Below are 19,902 nucleotides of genomic sequence, written 5' to 3' on the forward strand. Positions count from 1 at the left end.
GAATAGGAGGTGAGATTGGGTCTCAACCATCATCTGTTGGTGCTAGCATCCACTGAAATGTGCATCATCCCTTTGGAGCCCCATTGGCCATCGTTCCACTGTTTCGGTGTCTACGTTGGCCCTCCTAGCAGAAGTTCTTTGATCCCTGTTGATTTTTACACTGTTTTATCAACTCAGGTTTAAGACCTCCTCAGATCAGGCTCCAAGGGCCATGTGCTTTCTGTTCTTCGCCACATGGAAATAACATTCTGCTGCTCCCCGCACCATGCTCTGTGCTTGAGGGACTTAGACTTTCTCAGGACCCTTGGCCTGACATCTCATGGAGAAATTTCTACTCTTGTTGCTGACAGTGTAATTTAGAGGACATCTCATGAGGCCTTTAGTCTCCCTAGCCATCATCTCTGTACCCAAGTCCCCACATTTGTCTGCAGTATTGTCGTCTCCACCCGCCCCGGGACTTGAGGGGTGGAGTCAAGGTCTCTTCTCAGAGATACCCATCAATGTCTTCAGTCTTGCTTCTCTTTTTACCTTTTCTCCAAAGTGAAGATTTTTTTTATATCCCCTCAGGCAGGAAAAACTTTCTCTTACATTATTATAATTCTTCTAAATATGTTCTTTGTGTCATAAATTTTATGACTTGAATCTTTTATTACCTTGACTTTTGAGACTTTTAATATTTGAAAATCAGGTTTTTGTGTGGGTTGCACAAAATACTGGAGTGGGTTGCATTTTTGTGTTAAGGAAATACATTCTTTTCAAACTATTACCCCACCATGAGATTCAGAGGACTATTTTGAAATTCATAAGCTAAAAAAGTTTATTTTAAAAATCAAAAGTCTAGAACAGATCTTTCACTTTATAGAAAGAAATACGGTGAAGAAAAAAAGCACACCAGTTAACATATTTTAATATTATCACAATTCATATACTTATTTTGTGCTATTCAAAACAACCAAAAACAAAATTGTTTTCAATATTTAAAATAGTATTTATTTGCCTATTTCATTTCTTCATTGTGTTTTATTATAAGATCATATGTTTCAGAAATTGTATTTACTTCAAGTAAACCCAGTTCACCAACTATCCCATTTTCTTACCTTTAGGAGGAATTTATATTAATGACTTTTTGAAGCAAGAAAAATAGCTTTTGAACTTGGAGGTATAACCCTTGATTACTATAGTTCCCTTTCATCAAATTCTAACAAAATGGGATTTTTATTTCTTACAGAAAATGCCCTTATTCTCTGTTACTATATACACTATCTCTTCTTAAAACATTTAAGCTCATTTTCAGACTATGTAGCATCTTTTGAAATTTTTTATCTTGTTATTATTGTCAAATTGACTTTTTAGCACAACTATCTTCAGATTTTAATAACTTAACATCCCATTTTGGTGAAATTATCTTGTTTCTGAGAACTTCTGACTTCTGAAAAATATGTCTGGTAATGGCAATATGCTTTTTTTTTAATTTGTGAACTAGGTCACTCTTTTCCACATTTTTCTTCTTAAGATAATTTTAGGATAGCATGAGAATAATGGCATGATTTGCAAGGGCAAATTTCTAACTATCCTGGCAGACCATTACAGCGGAATCAATTATAATTTAAAACATCTCACACATGGAAAACCAAGCAGCTCTGTGAGAAATAAATATCTTTTCTTTGATTCACAAGTATGTTCTTCTCTGTACTTCCAGATAGAACATTTTAAGTTATTGATTCATATCCCTCACTCTACTTTAAGTGCCTTGGGAACAGGAGCTTTAATTTTGCATCTCCCACACATAACAGAGTCCCTGGTACCTCATAGTCAATGAATGTTTGTTGCTGTTATTTTGTCACTAAATAGCAAAGTCATGTCTGACTATTTTGTAACACCATCCACTGTAGTCCACCAGTCTCCTCTGTCCATGGGATTTTCCAAGCAAGAATACTGAAGTGGGTTGCATTTCCTTCTCCAGAGATCTTCCCAGCCCAGGGATAGAGCCTGCATCTCCTGCGTTGCAGTGCGTCCTTTACCGCTGAGCCACTGGGGAAGCCCCAGTGAATGCTCACTGAATTAATTAAATAGGTACTTAACCAATTTCAATAGGGAGACAGAGGCCTTGCCTGCAAGTGGGGACTTTTGTTTAAATAATCAGCTTCTTTTTAGAACTATAAATCTTTGAAAGTTAATTGCTCAGTCGTGTCTGACTCTGCCAGACCATGGACCACCAGGCTCCTCTTTCCATGGAATTCTCCAAGCAAGAATACTGGAGTGGGTTGCCATTTCCTTCTCCAGGGGATATTCCTGACCCAGGGACCCAACCCGGGTCTCCTGCATTGCAGGCAGATTCTTTACCATCCTGAGCCATAAGGATAGCTCCTTTTGGAGGCCAGGTGGAAATTCATCCATTATCTGGTCAAATTCTCTCATTTACAGATGAAAAAGTGACTCCCAGGAAAGTTAAATAACAATCCCAATGATGAGTATAAGGACTTGCTTGTAGCATCCAGGTATTCGAGTTCTTTTCTGTGCCATCTGTTTATTGCAATCAATTGACAACAGTGCTTCACATCTTTAGGGTCCTAAAGGGAAAAGAGGAGCTCCTGGTCCTCCTGGGAAACCTGGGATTCCTGTAAGTAACAAGCTGTCTTCATCTTCATTATTTTTCTAAATAGAATTGGCAACTTTAGCGAGCAGAATAGTTTGGAGCCAATTATGAGAAGTGTTGGATAAATTACATTGTCTTTAAAAAATGTTTAAACCCTTGCTGGAACACAGAGGGAACAAAATATGACCATTAGCTCAAAACCAAGCTTGGTGTTGAAATAGAAGTCACTGCAGTTGAAGGATGTTATTTTCCGGTGTATGGAGACCTGTCTGTGAATTCATGCTACTACTGTCGATGATGAGCTACTGAAAAACAGGGAACTTGGAGTCATGACTAAATAAATGGTGACAAAGGTCAGAGATTTCCAAGCATGATTAAAAGGACATGACCTGGATTTTAGTGAGAGAACTTGACCTCTCATTTCCCTGGGAAACAGAACAGAAAGTCTTAGGAAAAAAAGAAAAAAAACTTCAAATCCTTTCATCATAAAACAAAGTTTAATTTTACCTTAGCCATTCATTTCCTCTTTGGCCAGGCAAGTATGTGTTGACTAGCTTATTAGCAAAGGCTTTCTGCTGGTCTCCCCTAGCCAAGGGCCTGATTTGAGTGGCCTGTGTTAGTTCAAGAAAAGTAAAGAAGTGAATATAAATTATAAGCACATTGAGATCAGAGATCCCTGTAGATTAAATCTTGTTCCTCAAGAATAGAAACAAAATGTTCAGACCTTTATTCAGTCGTATATTTATCTAATTCAAAGTGGCAATTAAAGAGCCTTAATTTATTTCTTGGGGAAATAATACAGTATGAAGTTTTAGAGATGATGAATGTCAGCCTGTATTCTATGCAGACAGGTGCACAGGGCTGATCTTTTCTCCATAGCTGGATAAACCATGGGCTGGCACAATGAGAAATACTAAGAAAATACACTAAAGCAGAAATGTTACCAAGTAAATTGCTGATTAGCTTGGCATTTTGTTTAGAGGACAGTTGACTAATCTGTTGTATACAAATAGTAAATTATTAAGGAATCCAGGAAATAGGAAAATTTGTCCTGGGACAGAGTATTAAAAATGTAACCCCCTATCTTAATAAGTATAAAAGTATTTGTCATTTAAATATCTGTATAGCATCTCTCTATAATCCAAGTAATTTTTAATTATCAAGGGACTTCCAGGACTACCTGGGCCAAAAGGCATGCAAGGATACCATGGAGCAGAAGGCATTTCAGGAAACCCTGGAAAAATTGGGCTACCAGGAAAACACGGACTTCCTGTGAGTAGATTGAATGTTTTTTACACTTTATTTCTTACGCATAAGTGTCTCTTTACAGGATCATAGATATTTTGGCTGTCTTTCTTAGCTTTGAGATTCGCTCAGATTAAGCCAATCATTACTATAATAATTATTTTGGAATTGTGATTATGATTTTCAGGGAATGTCAATGAGTACATTCTGTTGTATATTTTATATATAATAACCCATATTATTAATAATTTATATCATTCTTAGTACATATAAAAGCTGGTAAATAGGAACCATAAAGAAGTAATATTTTAAAGGCTACACAAGCTGACTGTTTTGAATTCATCAAATGTCTTAAGCCACCTTTGGAACATTTCAGGCTTAGCAATGACTCAAGGTAAGCTCTGCCAAAATCATTTTCCCTTTACTTTTATAGCCACACTATTTTATAAGAATTATGTCAATATTTTCTCTGTGTTCATCCATTGGTGATGCAATGAGCAATGATATAGATTCTTATTTTTATGCAAATTTCTATCTTATTTATTTGATCAGAAACTTAAAATGATATTTTTGTCTTCATTTATCCATTTTCCCTTTTTCCTTCCTAAGGTCATTATAATCTGGATATTTATTGTTATCCCATGTTCTGTTTCCACTTGAAATACGAGAATAATTAATCGCATATTTCAGTAATCCAGTAAAATTTATCCTTTTACTTTTCTACTATTTGGATATGGTTGTATATTAATCTGTTTTTCTTTTCTTAAATAAATCAGTCCTAGTTGTTTATTCATATGAACCATGGGATTATACCAAAACCAAACCCAAATTAATATTCTTCTTTCACTATAATGAATTATCTCATTTGTTTAAAAAAAATCTATTGAATTATGACCAGCCAATTTAATTATTTAAGAAATAAATATCTAGCCAGATTCTATTTGGAAAGGTGAATATTTTTAAGGAGGCTTAGCTTGGTTTCTGTTTGTTTTGGAGACAGTATATCTGAACATCAGAGCATCAGGTTAAGGCCTAGAAAACTTTGAAAGTCAAGCTGATGTTTTTAATTAAAATATGTACTTCATAAACTTCTACCATTAACATCAGTGTGGTTAAAAGAGGACTTTGATTTGAGATCTCAGTCTTAAAGGGAGCTCATGCCCTGGGCCTTCATTTAGATGCTACATTCTAGGCTTACCATGTAATAGTCTTAAAATGAGGTTGTGGATTTTAAAACATACAATATCAAAAGCTTAAGAGTTGGTCTGAGTCTCTGTTTAAGTTTTACCTGAAAATGTTATAATGAATCTTATTTTATTGCTTTGAATAAGATTTTGAGGGTTGAAACAAGGAAAACCACATTTCAAAATATGTTATATATTTTGCTGTGAACACAAGTTTAATCATGGAGGTGGTACGTATGTGGATGTGCCCAGTAGTCTATAAGGCTAATAACTGAGTTGTAAATACTAATAATAACAAATAGATTAATTTAATTACAGGAAGAGGAATTCATTTGTTTTCGACTAAAATACCACTAACCCAGATACTTATTCCAGATACGGATAATACAGATCAGTACCCTATGTATATGTGTTTAATAGGAATTTCAGATATTCAGCATATAAGATATTTATCAGACACTAGTGACAGGTCAAAGTCATCCATTACTTCTTATATCAGGTCACTTTATACTTCATTGTGAAAACTTCTTTCTGGCAATATGTGACACCTGCAGGTCCCCCTGGAAAGGATTGAAAATTGGGAAATGGAATGAATACATTGATTTGGACTTACAAAAATATGAACCATTTTCTCTTGCATAAAAACAGCAATATGGCACATGACTATTACCTGCTACTAGTTTCCAGAATGATAACAGACATTTTCTAATTACATCCTTCTTCAGTAGGATAATACTTCAAAGACAGTAATATAATGACTGAGAGAAAGCTAATACAGAAAACAATCAATGCAAATAAGATAGTGATTTCATTTTAATTCTAAGTAATATTCTAGAATCTGGCACACTGGTTTTATTGACAGTGTGGGTGAAGGCTAAGGCATGAAACCAAGTCACTGGCTCAATATAGGATAGATCAGAATGAAGAGGACTTAAAGCCAGACGGTGAGGCCACACTCAGGGCTATTGCAAAACCCAGTTAGAACTCTAGAGCATATCAACAGGGCTTCTTTGGTTACAAACAACAAACATGGCTATATGGATTGCCCACATATATAGGTTTGCCCAAGCTCTGCCCACTGGGAAGAGTTTCTTTCAGTAATATCTTTCACAGTTCAATGCAGCAGCAATCCACTTGTAAATGATGGTGAAATTCAGTGTAGATTTACCTATAAAACAGGCTGGAGCTTTCTTCTCCCTTACTAACTGGTTAAAAGAATTCTCTAGGAAAGTGGAAGGAGCAGTAGTAAAGCAGTAGAACAAGCATCATGGACATCTCGATTGCATGATTGCATATTTCATTTGTGATTTTTGGACCTACTAGGGCCCAATACTATTTCTATTTAGACGTGAATGCTGCTGTACACAGCCAGTTTTATGATTCAGTGGATCAGATATCACTATCATAATGAGCAGTTCAGGAGACATGCTGCTGCTGCTAAGTCGTTTCAGTCATGTCTGACTCTGTGCAACCCCATAGATGGCAGCTCACCAGGCTCCCCCATCCGTGGCATTCTCCAGGCAAGAGTACTGGAGTGGGTTGCCATTTCCTTCTCCAGTGCATGAAAGTGAAAAGTGAAACTGAAGTCTCTTAGTCGTTTCTGACTTGTAGCGACTCCATGGACTGCAGCCCACCAGGCTCCTCCATCCATGGGATTTTCCAGGCAAGAGTATTGGAGTGGGGTGCCATCGCCTTCTCCCTCAGGACACATAGTTATTTGATAATTCAGCTTCACCCAGACACAGTCCAGAACTGCTTTCCAAATGGGAGATTACATTTGGCAAAGAAGGCATGACTTACCTACAAAACCTTATGAATATGAGCTCTGATTCTCTTATTGGGATTACCAAAGAGTGCATATATCATCTCTGTCAGCTACAGACCCTTCTCATATTATTGGATCTACTCAGTCATACATTCAAATAGCAAGGTATCTTACATGGCATCTTGAATCTGCTGCAGTCTTTTCCTCAGGGCCCACAAAAGCTAGCAAGTTGGCAAAGGGCTTGAATGGATATTTCTTCAAATAAGATACACAAATGACCTATAATCACAAGGAAAGGTGCTCAGCACCACTAATCATTAGGGAAAATGCATATCAAAACCACTATTAGACACCACTTGGCTTCCCTGGTGGCTCAGCAGTAACGAAACCGCCTGCTAATGCAGGAGACTTGAGTTTGATTTCTGGGTTGGGAAGATCCCCTGGAGAAGGAAATGGCAACCCACTCCAGGATTCCTGCTTAGGAAATCCCATGGACAGAGGAGCCTGGTGGGCTACAGTCCATGGGATCTCAAAGACTCAGACATGACTTAGCAAATAAACAAGAACAACAACAAATTACTACCACTAAGATAGCTATTAACCACCCCCCCAAAAAAGGAAAGAAAATTATAAAATAAGAAAATTGTTGGTAAGTTTGTAAAGAAATTGGAACCCTTGTGCACTGCTAATAGGAATGTAAAATGATGTAGCGACTGTGAAAAACAATATGGCAGGTCCTGAAAAATTAAACATCGGATTACCGTATGATGCAACAGTTCCTCTCCTGGGTGTATACCCCAAAGAACTGAAAGCAGAAACTTGGACAGAAAATTTCCCAGTGTTCATAATAGCACTGTTCATAGTCATCAATTGATGGAAACAACCCCACATTAGTGTCAACAGTGAAATAGATAAATGTGTTATACACATATTAATACAGTGGAATATTATTGTCTTAAAAAGGAAGGAAATTCTGACACATGCTACAACATGGATAAACCTCGAAGACATTATCCTAAGCCAGACACAAACGTAAAGATATTATATGATTCCATTTATATAAGGTACCTAAAGTGATCAAATTCATAGAAAGTAGAATGGAAGGACTGGGAGGAGAAGGAAATGGAGAAGTTACTGTTTAATGGGTACAGAGTTTCATTTTGGGAACATAAAAGTTTCTGTGGATGGATGATGGTGATGGTTACACACCAATGTGAATGTACTGATTGCCTCTGAACTATATATCTAAAACTGGTCAAAATGGTAAATATATGTTATATATATTTTACCACAATAAAGTGAGTAAATGGGTTGTAGCAGCAGAGCCAAAGGTGGTATAGATTGACTGTAAAGTCTAGAGAGGTTCACCAAGCATCATGCCTCTTTTATTGTTTTGAGCAACGCAAAGTACTTGTCTCTTAGAGAGGATATCCTGATATATCCCCAAACCTAGGAACTTCTTCGATCTACCAAATATCGTGAACTTTTTAATTCTATCCTCTGGCTTATCTTTGGGCTTCCATTGTGGCTCAGCTGGTAAATAATCCACCTGCAACGTGGGAAACCTGGGTTCAATCCCTGGGTTGGAAAGGTCCCCTGGAGAAGGGAAAGGCTTCCCACTCCAGTATTCTGGCCTAGAGAATTCCATGGACTGTATAGTCCATGGGGTTGCAAAGAGTCAGACGTGACTGAGCAACTTTCACTTTGCTGGCATGTCTTTAAGGGCACTTATTCAGTCCAGGTTGCACAGTGTCCTCAGTTTAATGGACTTGCAAGATGTTTTGTGAGCTATCAAGACTGTTAAGATATCCCTCTGGTCTGTTTTGTTAGAGGAAACTGAGCTGACAGAGCACTGAGATAAGGCATTGAAGGGATACAGCTCTCTCTGCCTTGTGAAAGCAGGCAAACTGCTTCTGATTATCTTTACAGATAGAAACATTGGTAAGAAGTATTTCACTAGGCCAGTAACTGCTGTTGCTAATGGCTATCCTGTTTAGTAAAGACACCATATCAGAAACTGCAGCAGTGACTGACATCAGCACACAATTAATTTTGTAAGTTTAAGTGTTGGAGTTATCTGGTATTTGCATCAAACAGTTGAGTAAAATGGATGCGAAATATGGTAGAATCACTGCTCCTGCATCTTTTGGCAATAGTATTTACAATTTTCCACAGGGACGTGGTGGTTAATGTGCACAGTTTTCTGCATGGATGTGCTGTTACCTTAGGTATACTACTATGGGGAAAGGGGTAGGAAGAGATAGGAAGGGGTGGGAAGCAAGGGCTTCCATGTGTCTCTTACCTTTCTACTACAGTAGCCTTTACTTTATGAGTTAGGAATTTTCACTATTCTCTGAGATTGGAGGAAAAAAAATACAAAAAAAATACAAAAATGACAACTGGGCACGTAACCCTGCTGAAACTACTTGGAGAAGATATCAGGCCCAAACTGCATTTATCACTGTTTATCACTTAGCCTTCATAAACTTTCCACTCTGACCAGAGTGCCCTGATGATATTTTGGGTTTCCAGGGTTTATTATCAGTTCAAATCCAATATCTAACATCCCCCAAAATGTTGAGACTTTCCCTTTTTCCAGTGTTTAGTCACCTGGTAAATGAACACAAGTCCCTCTGAAGATGGCTTAGGGCAAGAGTCACTGTGTACACCTATGACTGCATTGCAGGTTCTTCCTCAAAGAGAACCTGCCTCCCTTTCTGTCAGGAATCCTCTGGCCCTTATCCAGGCATTTCCTTTGTTAGTTTCTCATTATGGTGATGAGTACCCTCATCTCTCTTTAATAGGGATCGCCTTGTGTTTTGTAAGTCTGGAATTTTAATCTTTATCTTTGCTGAGAATAACTACCTTTTAAGACAGTATACATGCCCGCACCATGTTGATTAAAACACCTTTGCTCCATCAGAGATTTGGCCCCTGTGTCTTTCTTTCTTTCTCTTCCTCTCTTTCTCTTTATCTCTCTATTTCTGGCTGATTCCCTGGAATGCAAAAGCCAGCTGTGTAACCCAGGGAATATTAGCCTCTTTCCTTCTTTCACTTTCTCGTCGTTGACTCCGGACCACCAGGTTCTGGTCCATTAAAGGACCAACACCCTTCAGTCAAAAGGTTCTGGTCTAGGAACTGGCTTGAGACTGGGAACTTAGTGAGAGGTCCTGAATCCCAAGTAAAGTGACTTAAATCAGGATTATGCAGACCTACCTATATATCAATATACTAGCATATTGCATGTTTAATTTCTGTGGCTCTTTGATCAACTAACAATCACCACAGATCTCTGTGGTCGGACCATCTGGTTCTGCTCCATCCTGTGGCTTATTGTAATAACTGCTTCTACCTTTTCTCTGATAGTTAAGCCCTGTCACCTAGACTCTACCACTGAGAGTCCAGTGAAGTAAAGTGAAGTGAAGTCGCTCAGTCGTGTCCGACTCTTTGCGACCCCGTGGTCTGTAGCCTACCAGGCTCCTCCGTCCATGGGATTCTCCAGGCAAGAAGACTGGAGTGTGTTGCCATTTCCTTCTCTACGGGATCTTCCCAACCGAGGGATCAAACCAAGGTCTCCCACATTGAGGTCAGACACTTTACCCTCTGAGCTACCAGGGAAGCCGCCTATTTAAATAAGGGAAACTTATACTGAGATTTCTTAACACCTTGGTAAAGAGTGTCCTTTGATCCCTTTCAGGAGCCATTGTTAGAGGGTGATTGATCAGATCGTACATGATAAATTTATCTCCACATTTCTATCTTCCTGAGCCTTTGGACCCTTCCTATGCAGTATGCTAGGGAAGTTATAGCACTTCAACCTCATTGACTAGGCCGCAGCTGAGTCAAGGCTTCAAATTGCCAATCCTTCAGTCTGTTAATGGTGCTTCCAGATGCTTGAGCATGGTCGCTATCTCCACAGGCAAGGAAGACTAAGGGGGATTGGAGGTTCACAGTTCTTGGTCTTGCCCATGTTTGTTGGTCTTGCCCATGTCTGGTCAGATATCCCCGTCCCTTGTCATAGAGTTCTACTCTTTCTCCACCCAGTGCCCTTATTTAGCTCTAAGTTCATTTAAGTTCAGTCTCTCAGTCATGTCCGACTCTTTGCAACCCCATAGACTGCAGCACGCCAGGCTTCCCTGTCCATCACCAACTCCCAGAGCTCACTCAAACTCATGTCCATTGAGTCGGTGATGCCATCTGACCACCTCATCCTCTGTCATCCCCTTCTCCTCCTGCCCTCAATCTTTTCCAGCATCAGGGTCTTTCCAAATGAGATAGTTCTTCACACCAGGTGGCCAAAGTATTGGAGTTTCAGCTTCAGTATCAGTCCTTCCAATGAATATTCAGGACTAATTTCCTTTAGGATGGACTAGTTGGATCTCCTTGCAGTCCAAGCGATTCTCAAGAGTCTTCTCCAGCACCACAGTTCAAAAGCATCAATTCTTCTGCTCTCAGCTTTCTTTATAAACTAACTCTCACATCCATCCATGACTACTGGAAAAACCATAGCTTTGACTAGATGGACCTTTGTCAGTAAAGTAATGTTTCTGCTTTTTAATATGCTGTCTAGGTTTGTCATAGCTTTTCTTCCAAGGAGCAAGTGTCTTTTAATTTCATGGCTGCACTCACCATCTGTAGTGATTTTGAAGCCCAAGAAAATAAAGTCTGTCACTGTTTCCATTGTTTCCCCATCTGTTTGCCATGAAGTGATGGGACTGGATGCCATGATCTTCATTTTTTGAATGTTGAGTTTTAAGGCAGCTTTTTCACTCTCCTCTTTCACTTTCATCAAGAGACTCTTTACTTCCTCTTGGCTTTCTGCCATAAGGGTGGTGTCATATACATATCTGAGGTTATTGATATTTCTTCCGGTAATCTTGATTCCAACTTGTGCTTCATCTAGCCTGGCATTTCATATAATGTACTCTGCATAAAAGTTAAATAAGCAAGATGACAATATTCAGCCTTGTATAACTTGTATCCCAATATACTCCTTTCCCTATTTGGAACTTGTCTTTTGTTCCATGTCCGGTTCTAACTGTTGCTTCTTGACCTGCATACAGGTTTCTCAGGAGGCCAGTAAGATGGTCCGGTATTCTCATCTCTTTCAGAATTTTCCACAGTTTGTTGTGATCCACACAGTCAAAGCCTTTGGCATAGGCAATGAAGCAGATGTTTTTCTGGAACTCTCTTGCTTTTTCTATGATCCAACAGATATTGGCAATTTGATCTCTGGTTCCTCTGCCTTTTCTAAATCCAGCTTGAACACCTGCAAGTTTCAGTTCATATATTGTTGAAGCCTAACTTGGAGAATTTTGAGCATTACCTTGCTAGTGTGTGAGATTAGTGCAATTGTGCAGTAGTTTGAATATTCTTTGGCATTGCCTTTTTCTTGGTGATTGGAATGAAAACTGACATTTTCCAGTCCTGTGGCCACTGCTGAGTGTTCCAAATTTGCTGGCATATTGACTACAGCACTTTCACAGCATCATCATTTTAGGATTTGAAATAGCTCAGCTGGAATTCCATCATTTCCACGAGCTTTGTTCATAGTGATGCTTCCTAAGGCCCACTTGACTTCCCACTCCAGAATGTCTGGCTCTAGCAGAGTGAATGATCATACCATCATGGTTATCTAGGTCATTAAGATCTTTTTAATATAGTTCTTCTATGTGTTCTTGCCACCTCTTTTTAATTTTTTCTGCTTCTGTTAGGTGCGTACCATTTCTGTCCTTTATTGTGCCCATCTTTGTGTGAACTGTTCCCTTGGTATCTCTAATTTTCTTGAAGAGATCTCTAGTCTTTCCCATTCTATTGTTTTCCTCTGTCTCTTTGCATTGATCACTTTAGAAGGCTTTCTTAACTCTCCTTGCTACTCTGGAAACTCTGCATTCAGATGGATGTGTCTTTCCTTTACTGATTTACATTATCTTCTATACAATTGGATTTTTTATTTCTGATAACTTGCTATTGTGATCCTATTGGGGTTTTAGGTGGTAATATTTTCAAACATTGGCAACTTTAACCCTTAAACTCAATTTTTTTTTTTTCTTTCAACACAGGCTGATAGGGACTTCCACTACTATTTGCAAATGTAGCAGTAATAGTAGACATCTTACCACTGCTAATAATAGCAGAAATCCTATTACATCCTACTATTAGTCTTAGAGAGAATGCATCTAAAATTCCTCCATTAAGAATATTTTGCCATCTTTATTCTTTAGTTTCCTTGCCCTGTACTATCTTCTGGGTTGTTTGTTTCTTTTTTTCTTATTTTCTGATTTTCATTGTATTGATTGAATTCTCTTCTGCTGGTTTAAAAGTTATCTATTCTCTTTCAGCTGGTGTTCTGGTGGCAGTTGCCCTGAATTTAAGAACCAAATATGTATTTATTTAACTCTAGTTATTTGTTTAATATGTCACTAATTGTGTCTTCCCTCTAACAAAACAAATACTTTTATTTGCTCGCATGCCCTTTTGTTTCTAATAAACCATCCTTTCCCTTCATCGGTTTTTTTTTTCTTCATTGGTTTTTAATATAAGGTTGAATTTTGACTTAATCCTCATGCATTTACTTCTCTATATCCTTTGTTTCTTTTTTAACAGAGTAGTAAATGCAACTATTTAGTCACTATTACTTTCAGTATTTCTCATAGAATCTTCTGAATTTGTTTCTATTATTATTTGAATACTTCCTCCAAGAAGTATTTTTTGTGTAGGTGTTTGTGAGACAAACCTGAGGCCTCATATGCCAACAGATATGTTTATTATTCTCTTACATTTACATGAGACATTCAGCACTGTCAGTGGTTCTAGTCAGTAAAAGAAAAAGGAAAAGCCACCAGATTGGACTGAAAGAAATAAAACTGTCTTTATTCACAGATAACATGATCATCTATATAGAAAATCCTTCGGAATCTACAAAAAAACCCAAATATTAATTTAGCAAGGCTGCAGGGTGCAATATCAATATGCAAAAATGAAATGTATTCCTATATATTGTATTCCTGAACAATCAGAAATTGACATTTAAAAAGCAATATTTACTATAGTGTTAAAATCTAACCCCCCTAAAATATGCAAGTTGATACTGAAAACTATATCACATTGCTTACAGAAATTAAAGAAGACTCAAATAAATGATGTATACACTATATTCATGAATCAGAGGACTCAATACTATTAACATGTCAACTATCCAATACACTGGCATTATCTTAAAACTTTAAAAGTACACCTGACTTATGAACCAGCCATTCTGAACTGGCCTAGAGAAATAAAAGCATATGTCCACACAAAAACTTGCACATGAATATTTGTTGTAGTTTTCTTTGTAATAGCCCCAAATTGGAAACAATCCATGTGTCCATCAAAAGGTAAATGGCTAAACAAATTGTGGTACATATGTATAATGAAATATTATTCTGCAGTAAAAAGAATGAGCAATTGATACATACTGCAATATGAATATATCTCAAAATAATGATTCTGAGTGGGGAAAAAGGTACAGCAAAGAGGACATACTGTATACTGCCACCTATATAAAATTCTAGACACTGTAAACTAATCTGTAGAGACAGAAAGTAAGTCATTGTTTTCCTGGAGAGGAAAGTGTGTGTGAGGAGGACTTACAGAGGGAGAGGGGAACATTTTGGGAGTGGTAGATATACCTTCTTTTTAATGTACTTTTTCACAGATGTATTCTTTGTGTCAATTTATCATGTTCTAGATTTTGAAATTTATGTTAACTATACCTCAGTAAAGTGGTTTTATGTGAAGATATAGGGGGAGAGAGAGAGATGACATTGAACTCCAACTATAAGTAGGAGTAAACTAGGAATCATAATGGTGAGTGGAGAAAGCAAAAAAGAAATATTCTAGGTAGAAACAATAGCATATACAATGCTAGGAAGAACAGTGTGATTGAAGAAGAAGAGGAAGAAGGTCAGTTGTGGCTAACGTTTAGTGAGCAAAGTGAAGAATGATACAGTTTGGTGCTGTTGAGGTAAGCAAGAGCAGCATCATGGTGACTAATGAAAGAATTATCAGGGATACTGAGCATTATCTAAACAGTGGGATCCCATTGAGTAGTAAATGTAGGAGGAATATTATTCTGGCTCCAGTGTGGAAAATGGATGGGAAGGGGCAGGAGTAGATGCAGAAGACTAAAAAGAAGACTATTTACTGCAATATTCCAGGCTATATATATATATGCATGGTTTGTACTAGACTGATGAAGCGGAAATGGAAAGAAGTAGATGGATTTAGGCAGTATTTAAGACATAGCTTTAATGTGACTTCAATGCTTGATTATGGAAGGTGCAGGAGGAAGGGAGATGTCAAGGATAACTTCTAAATTTCTAACTTGTTCAAGTTTCTAACTCAATGCATTGTAGTGCCCATCACTAAAAAAGCAAATGCTGAAGGAGGCCCAAATTTTGTGGGAGAGGTCTGACGTTCGAGCGGAGGTGGTAAGTGAGCAATTAGATATTTGGGGCTAGGGCTCAGAGAGAAAGTCAAATATAAATTTAAAGTATTAACCTAGTAAAATGTATTAATCAAAGTCCTGTTTTGAAATAGATGAATTACTCAGCTTGAATTTTGAAGAGACTCATTATAAAAGTATGGTCAGGGTTAAGTCAGTCACTAAATGATGTTGGGTAAACTCAGAGCCTATCAACAGTAGGAAGCAGTTAGTTAACCACCCTGAGAGCTGAAAGGTTAAAGGAAAGAAATAATGTCAGGTTGAGAGTCAAGTTGAGACCCAGAGCTATTAGAAAAGGAGAATCTTACAGGAGCTATAGTTGAAAGTAACCCAGTCACTGACAGAATGCCCAAGTTGGGAGGAGATGGGAGAAAAAAATATATTACCTCTCTCTTCTGGTAACTTTTGGTGTCCTAGTGGTTCATCCCATTGGCCAACCACAACTGGAAGTCAGAGCACAAGAGAATCAGATGAAGCAGTCCATAAAGGTGAGACTCCGAGAAAGATTAACAACATAGAGGATAGGCAGTGGGTGGATATGGGGAGCAAATGAAGAAAAAACACAGATATTAGGTTAGCAGTAGAAAGGTCTAGAACCGAGTGGTGATGAATTCTATCATTTGTAAGTCATGTAAAGAAGAAGAGGAGACTACAAAGGAGTCTGAGATAGAGTGGTCATAATAGAAAAAGAATGCCTTGTCTTGCAAGCTTAAAAATATTTCAAGGGAGAAATTCATCAGCTGCATCTAATAATCATGGGAGACTGTTGGACATGTTTTATTCTGTTTTGGGTTTGGTTTTTTGGCTACTCGGTGTCTCAATCCCATTTTTATGTTCAGAAATTTTTGTGTTTTCTCTCTTTTTGAGTCTTAACGGGAAACCACCTTTTATTACAGAAGTCAAAAATTTCAGACCTTCACCTTGCAGTTACTTTTTGAAACAAGGATGCTAGCCCATGACCCAGAGCCTAAGCAGTCAAGTATATTCACCTACACTTTCTACTGAGAAAATAATACACAGAACCAGGGATAACGAGACACTCTTCTGGTGGCAGTAGCACTAACTTTCAGTGGCACTCGGTCTCCAGGGATGACTGGCATCAACATCCAAGAGCTAGGGTGGTGCTCACTATAGTGTCCAAATTCTGGCTGCCTTGTCTTTTAATTTGACCCATTTTCCAAACCTGGTTTTCTAGATTTATCTGTGATTATATGAGCTACTCAGTGTCTTTACAGTAAACTTTTTGCTTAATTGTTTTCTGACGTTTGTAAATAAGGACCTCCCCCTGACTAGTACAGAAATCTAATAAGATATCATTATAATTGTTGCATATTAGTATATGGAAATCATTGGTAACTTGAGCAAGTAAATATGTTCTTTGATTAGTGGAGGCAGAAACAGGGCTCGAGTGCTTGAGGAGTGAGAGTAAATGCCTGAGTAGTGAGGAAATCAAAATATGCAGACAGTTCAATGAAGAAATTCAGCTCTAAAGGAGAAGGTAGGAAAATAACTAGAGAAGAAACTGAGTCTAAGGTTGAAAGTTATTCTTAAATTAGAGAATCTTAACCATATTTAAATGCTAGAAGAACTTAGTATAGATGGAGATGCTGAATACTTGAAATCAAGGGATTAGTCAGACAACAAAACATGCATATTCTAGCTCCACTTAGAAAGTTATCCTACTTCTAATTGAGGATCATTTAAAAAATAGATTCTGAGCCACATATCCCTTTATATATGAGTATTAAAAACTCATTGAATTTTGTGATGAAAAGATGAAATGAATTACAATAATATTGAATACCGTACAATATACCTCCCAGGGCCATGAAATTGAGCGGCATCTGATATTTCCATTAGTAAGCAATTAGGTATCAGATCATAACTCATTGTCTCCTACTTTTTAGCATTTTCAAAAAATGTTAAAAAAAAGAATTACGTGCATACTTAGAATATCAGGAGGTTAAAAGTATTGAAGCATTTCGTAACCTTTGAAATAAAAGCAAAATAACTTTCCCTTAAGGAGTCCCCTTTTAACCCTAAGGTTTACACATGCTATTGGTATTTATGGATATAGAAATATTTTTTACAAATGTCTCTACTCTTTGTAGAATATTTGTTATGAAACTAAAATTATAATGCTTAATAAGGGACTAGTCTGTTCTGTGAAACTAGGTACAGTGGCTAAACTAGTCATTAGGAAAAGTGATTTCTAAGGGAATTATTTCTGAAAGCTACTGTGGTGATAGAAAAACTACTTAAGAGAAAACAGTATAATTTCTAAATACTAGCAAGTTACCTGGAATATTTTCAACAAAGGATAAGGACATCATTCTATTGGTCTTTTGTGTGTGTGTGTTTTTCCTTTTTTTATTTTCTTTTTTTCAAATCATGGCACCATGGTGTTTTTTGGCTCACCGTTAAAGACTGCTGGATTTTTCCACTGAGAAAAATATTTATTCTGGGATTTCTAGGATTATGCAAGTGCCTGATTTTCCTAAACAATGTTCTTTCTCTTTCTGATGTGGCCAAAGGAATTAAAGAATTTCTGGCATACTCACACTGCAGTTTCACTGTTTCTTCAAGGTCATGTGACTGCAACTGAAGGATGGTATTGGGGAAGCTCACAGTTGACTGTGTGAATTTTATTCTGTATAAATGAGTGTTTTGAGACTAGTCAACTTAGCACATCTGCAGCAAATGAGTCTACCATGCTGTTTTCATTGAGCTGGGCTTCTGTATTAGCATAGTACCTGAGTCATTTATGAAAAAGGAAAACAACTTTTTCCCTGAAAGGGCATAAATCTATTTGTCATCAAAATGAAGGCTTACCCGTCTTTATTTTTCTTTGCTGCAACTAATAACATTGGTTATTGGAAAAGAGGGAAAGAAACTAACGACTTGGGACAAATCCAAGCCTTTCAATCTTGACTTTGAACTTCATCAGGTAAGCACAGGCTTACGTGTTGTCAAAAATGAGATGCTTGTCTTTGAAGAACGTTGAAAGTCTTGCATTTTTCCACCCGTGGATTGTGTCCACGTAGTCTAAGTCTAAGAAGGAAAAACACACTTCATCAGCCACTCATAATCCAAGCATAGAGTGGCAGGACCACCATGGAAGCCTCTGTTAGGAACACCAGCAGTCCTGGCACCCCTCTGGGTGGTGTACTCCCTAGCTTATGAGCTGGTCACCCCAAAGAAACTTCTGTTTCTAAGAAGATATATTTATTTTTTCTTAGTATTTTGGAGGAAGAAACATACAAGCATGGGCCAGATCTGCATTCATCAAATCCTGTCACCTCTTGATTATTTAGGGGTTGAGTATCCCATTAGGCTTCATCCTGATTGCTGCTTTCTCCCTCTTCTCCACCCTTCTGCTTGTTTTGGCCCATTTTCTGCTCATTAAGAACTCTTCCAAAACAGGCAGAACTCAGCCTATTGGGCTGCTTATTAGCAACAAAATGAAAGATTTGCTAGAGGATGTAACTTTCTTAGTTGACTCTTCAATGACTCCAAATCCAGTAAAGTCTGAACTCTTTGTGGAATATTGTTTCTTTATGATCTGGTCTCAGTCTTACATTCTACCTTTCTCTTTTAGTCTAACAATTATTAAATGCTATGTGCAAGGTGCTGAGTGTATATGAAGTTTATTCTCACCAAAACTCCATGAAGTAGGTATAGCTATTATCTTCAGTTTACAGAAAAGGAAGCTGAGACTCAGACTAAGTAAATTGCTCAAAATCACACACAATAAATAATAGAGCCAGGATTCAAAAGCACACAGTCTAGATTCAGAGCCTGTGTTCTTATTGTGCTATGCTTTTTCAATCATGCTTAATTTGTTAGACATTTCTCCAAATTCTGTATATTTCCCCCACTTTCATGCCTTTGTACATGTAATATATTCCCTCTGCTTTGAAGACTCTTCCATCTTTAACCTTAGGAAGAAGGTTAAGATTAAGAAAGATTAAGAAAACGTCTTAATCTTTCAGGATTGAACTTAATTGAACAGTTATTTCTTTCAGGCACCCTTCCTTGGACTATTCAGTCAAAGCTAAGCATGCCTACTGTAAACTTCTGTACACTCTGTACACTGATTCCATCAGAGCATGGATCATATGGGCACTAATTAATGATCTTAATGTCTTTCTCACCAGGCATTTGTAAACTGCTATAGAACTGGTGTTCTGTTTTGTTTTTGTATCTCTAGTACTTAGCATAGTGTCAGGTCCATTTAGAAGAAACTCAATAAATATTTGAAGAATAAATGTTCTTTGCATAATAATTATAACTTTAGAGACCTGAGTTTAAAATTAAGATGTGCTTGCTACTTAAGAATCATCTATAAAATGGAATCAGTAATATCTAATTCATATGGTTTTTATAAGGATCAAATGAGATGTTGTATGTGAGGTGCTTGGTAGGCTGCATGCACTTATTGAGTTATTGTTTTTTCGTAATAATTTTCTTGGCTAGGCTAACATTCAGTAACCAAGTATTTGTTTAGTACTTACCAGTGTTATTGAACCAAACTTGGGTCCACTCGCCTACGCAGTAAAGCCAATTCTCTGACACCAAGCTGTGGGGAAGGAAAGGGCAGTGTTTATTGTAAGTCACCATACAAGGA

The 19,902-nt window shown here is 37.6% G+C and overlaps 1 protein-coding gene across 8 annotated transcripts in view; it reads left to right on the top strand.

The window, feature by feature from the left end:
* COL24A1 (collagen type XXIV alpha 1 chain) overlaps nt 1–19,902 on the top strand; it is a 382,349-nt gene that overhangs the window by 302,424 nt on the left and 60,023 nt on the right. For all 8 annotated transcript variants that reach the window (XM_043877542.1, XM_043877547.1, XM_043877541.1 and 5 more), the window contains 2 exons: nt 2,567–2,620; nt 3,761–3,868. In XM_043877542.1, coding sequence (XP_043733477.1) covers nt 2,567–2,620; nt 3,761–3,868 — 162 coding nt within the window. The remainder of the gene's footprint in view (nt 1–2,566; nt 2,621–3,760; nt 3,869–19,902) is intronic.

This window comes from Cervus elaphus, chromosome 20 (assembly GCF_910594005.1).
Source record: "Cervus elaphus chromosome 20, mCerEla1.1, whole genome shotgun sequence".
NCBI lineage: Eukaryota > Metazoa > Chordata > Mammalia > Artiodactyla > Cervidae > Cervus > Cervus elaphus.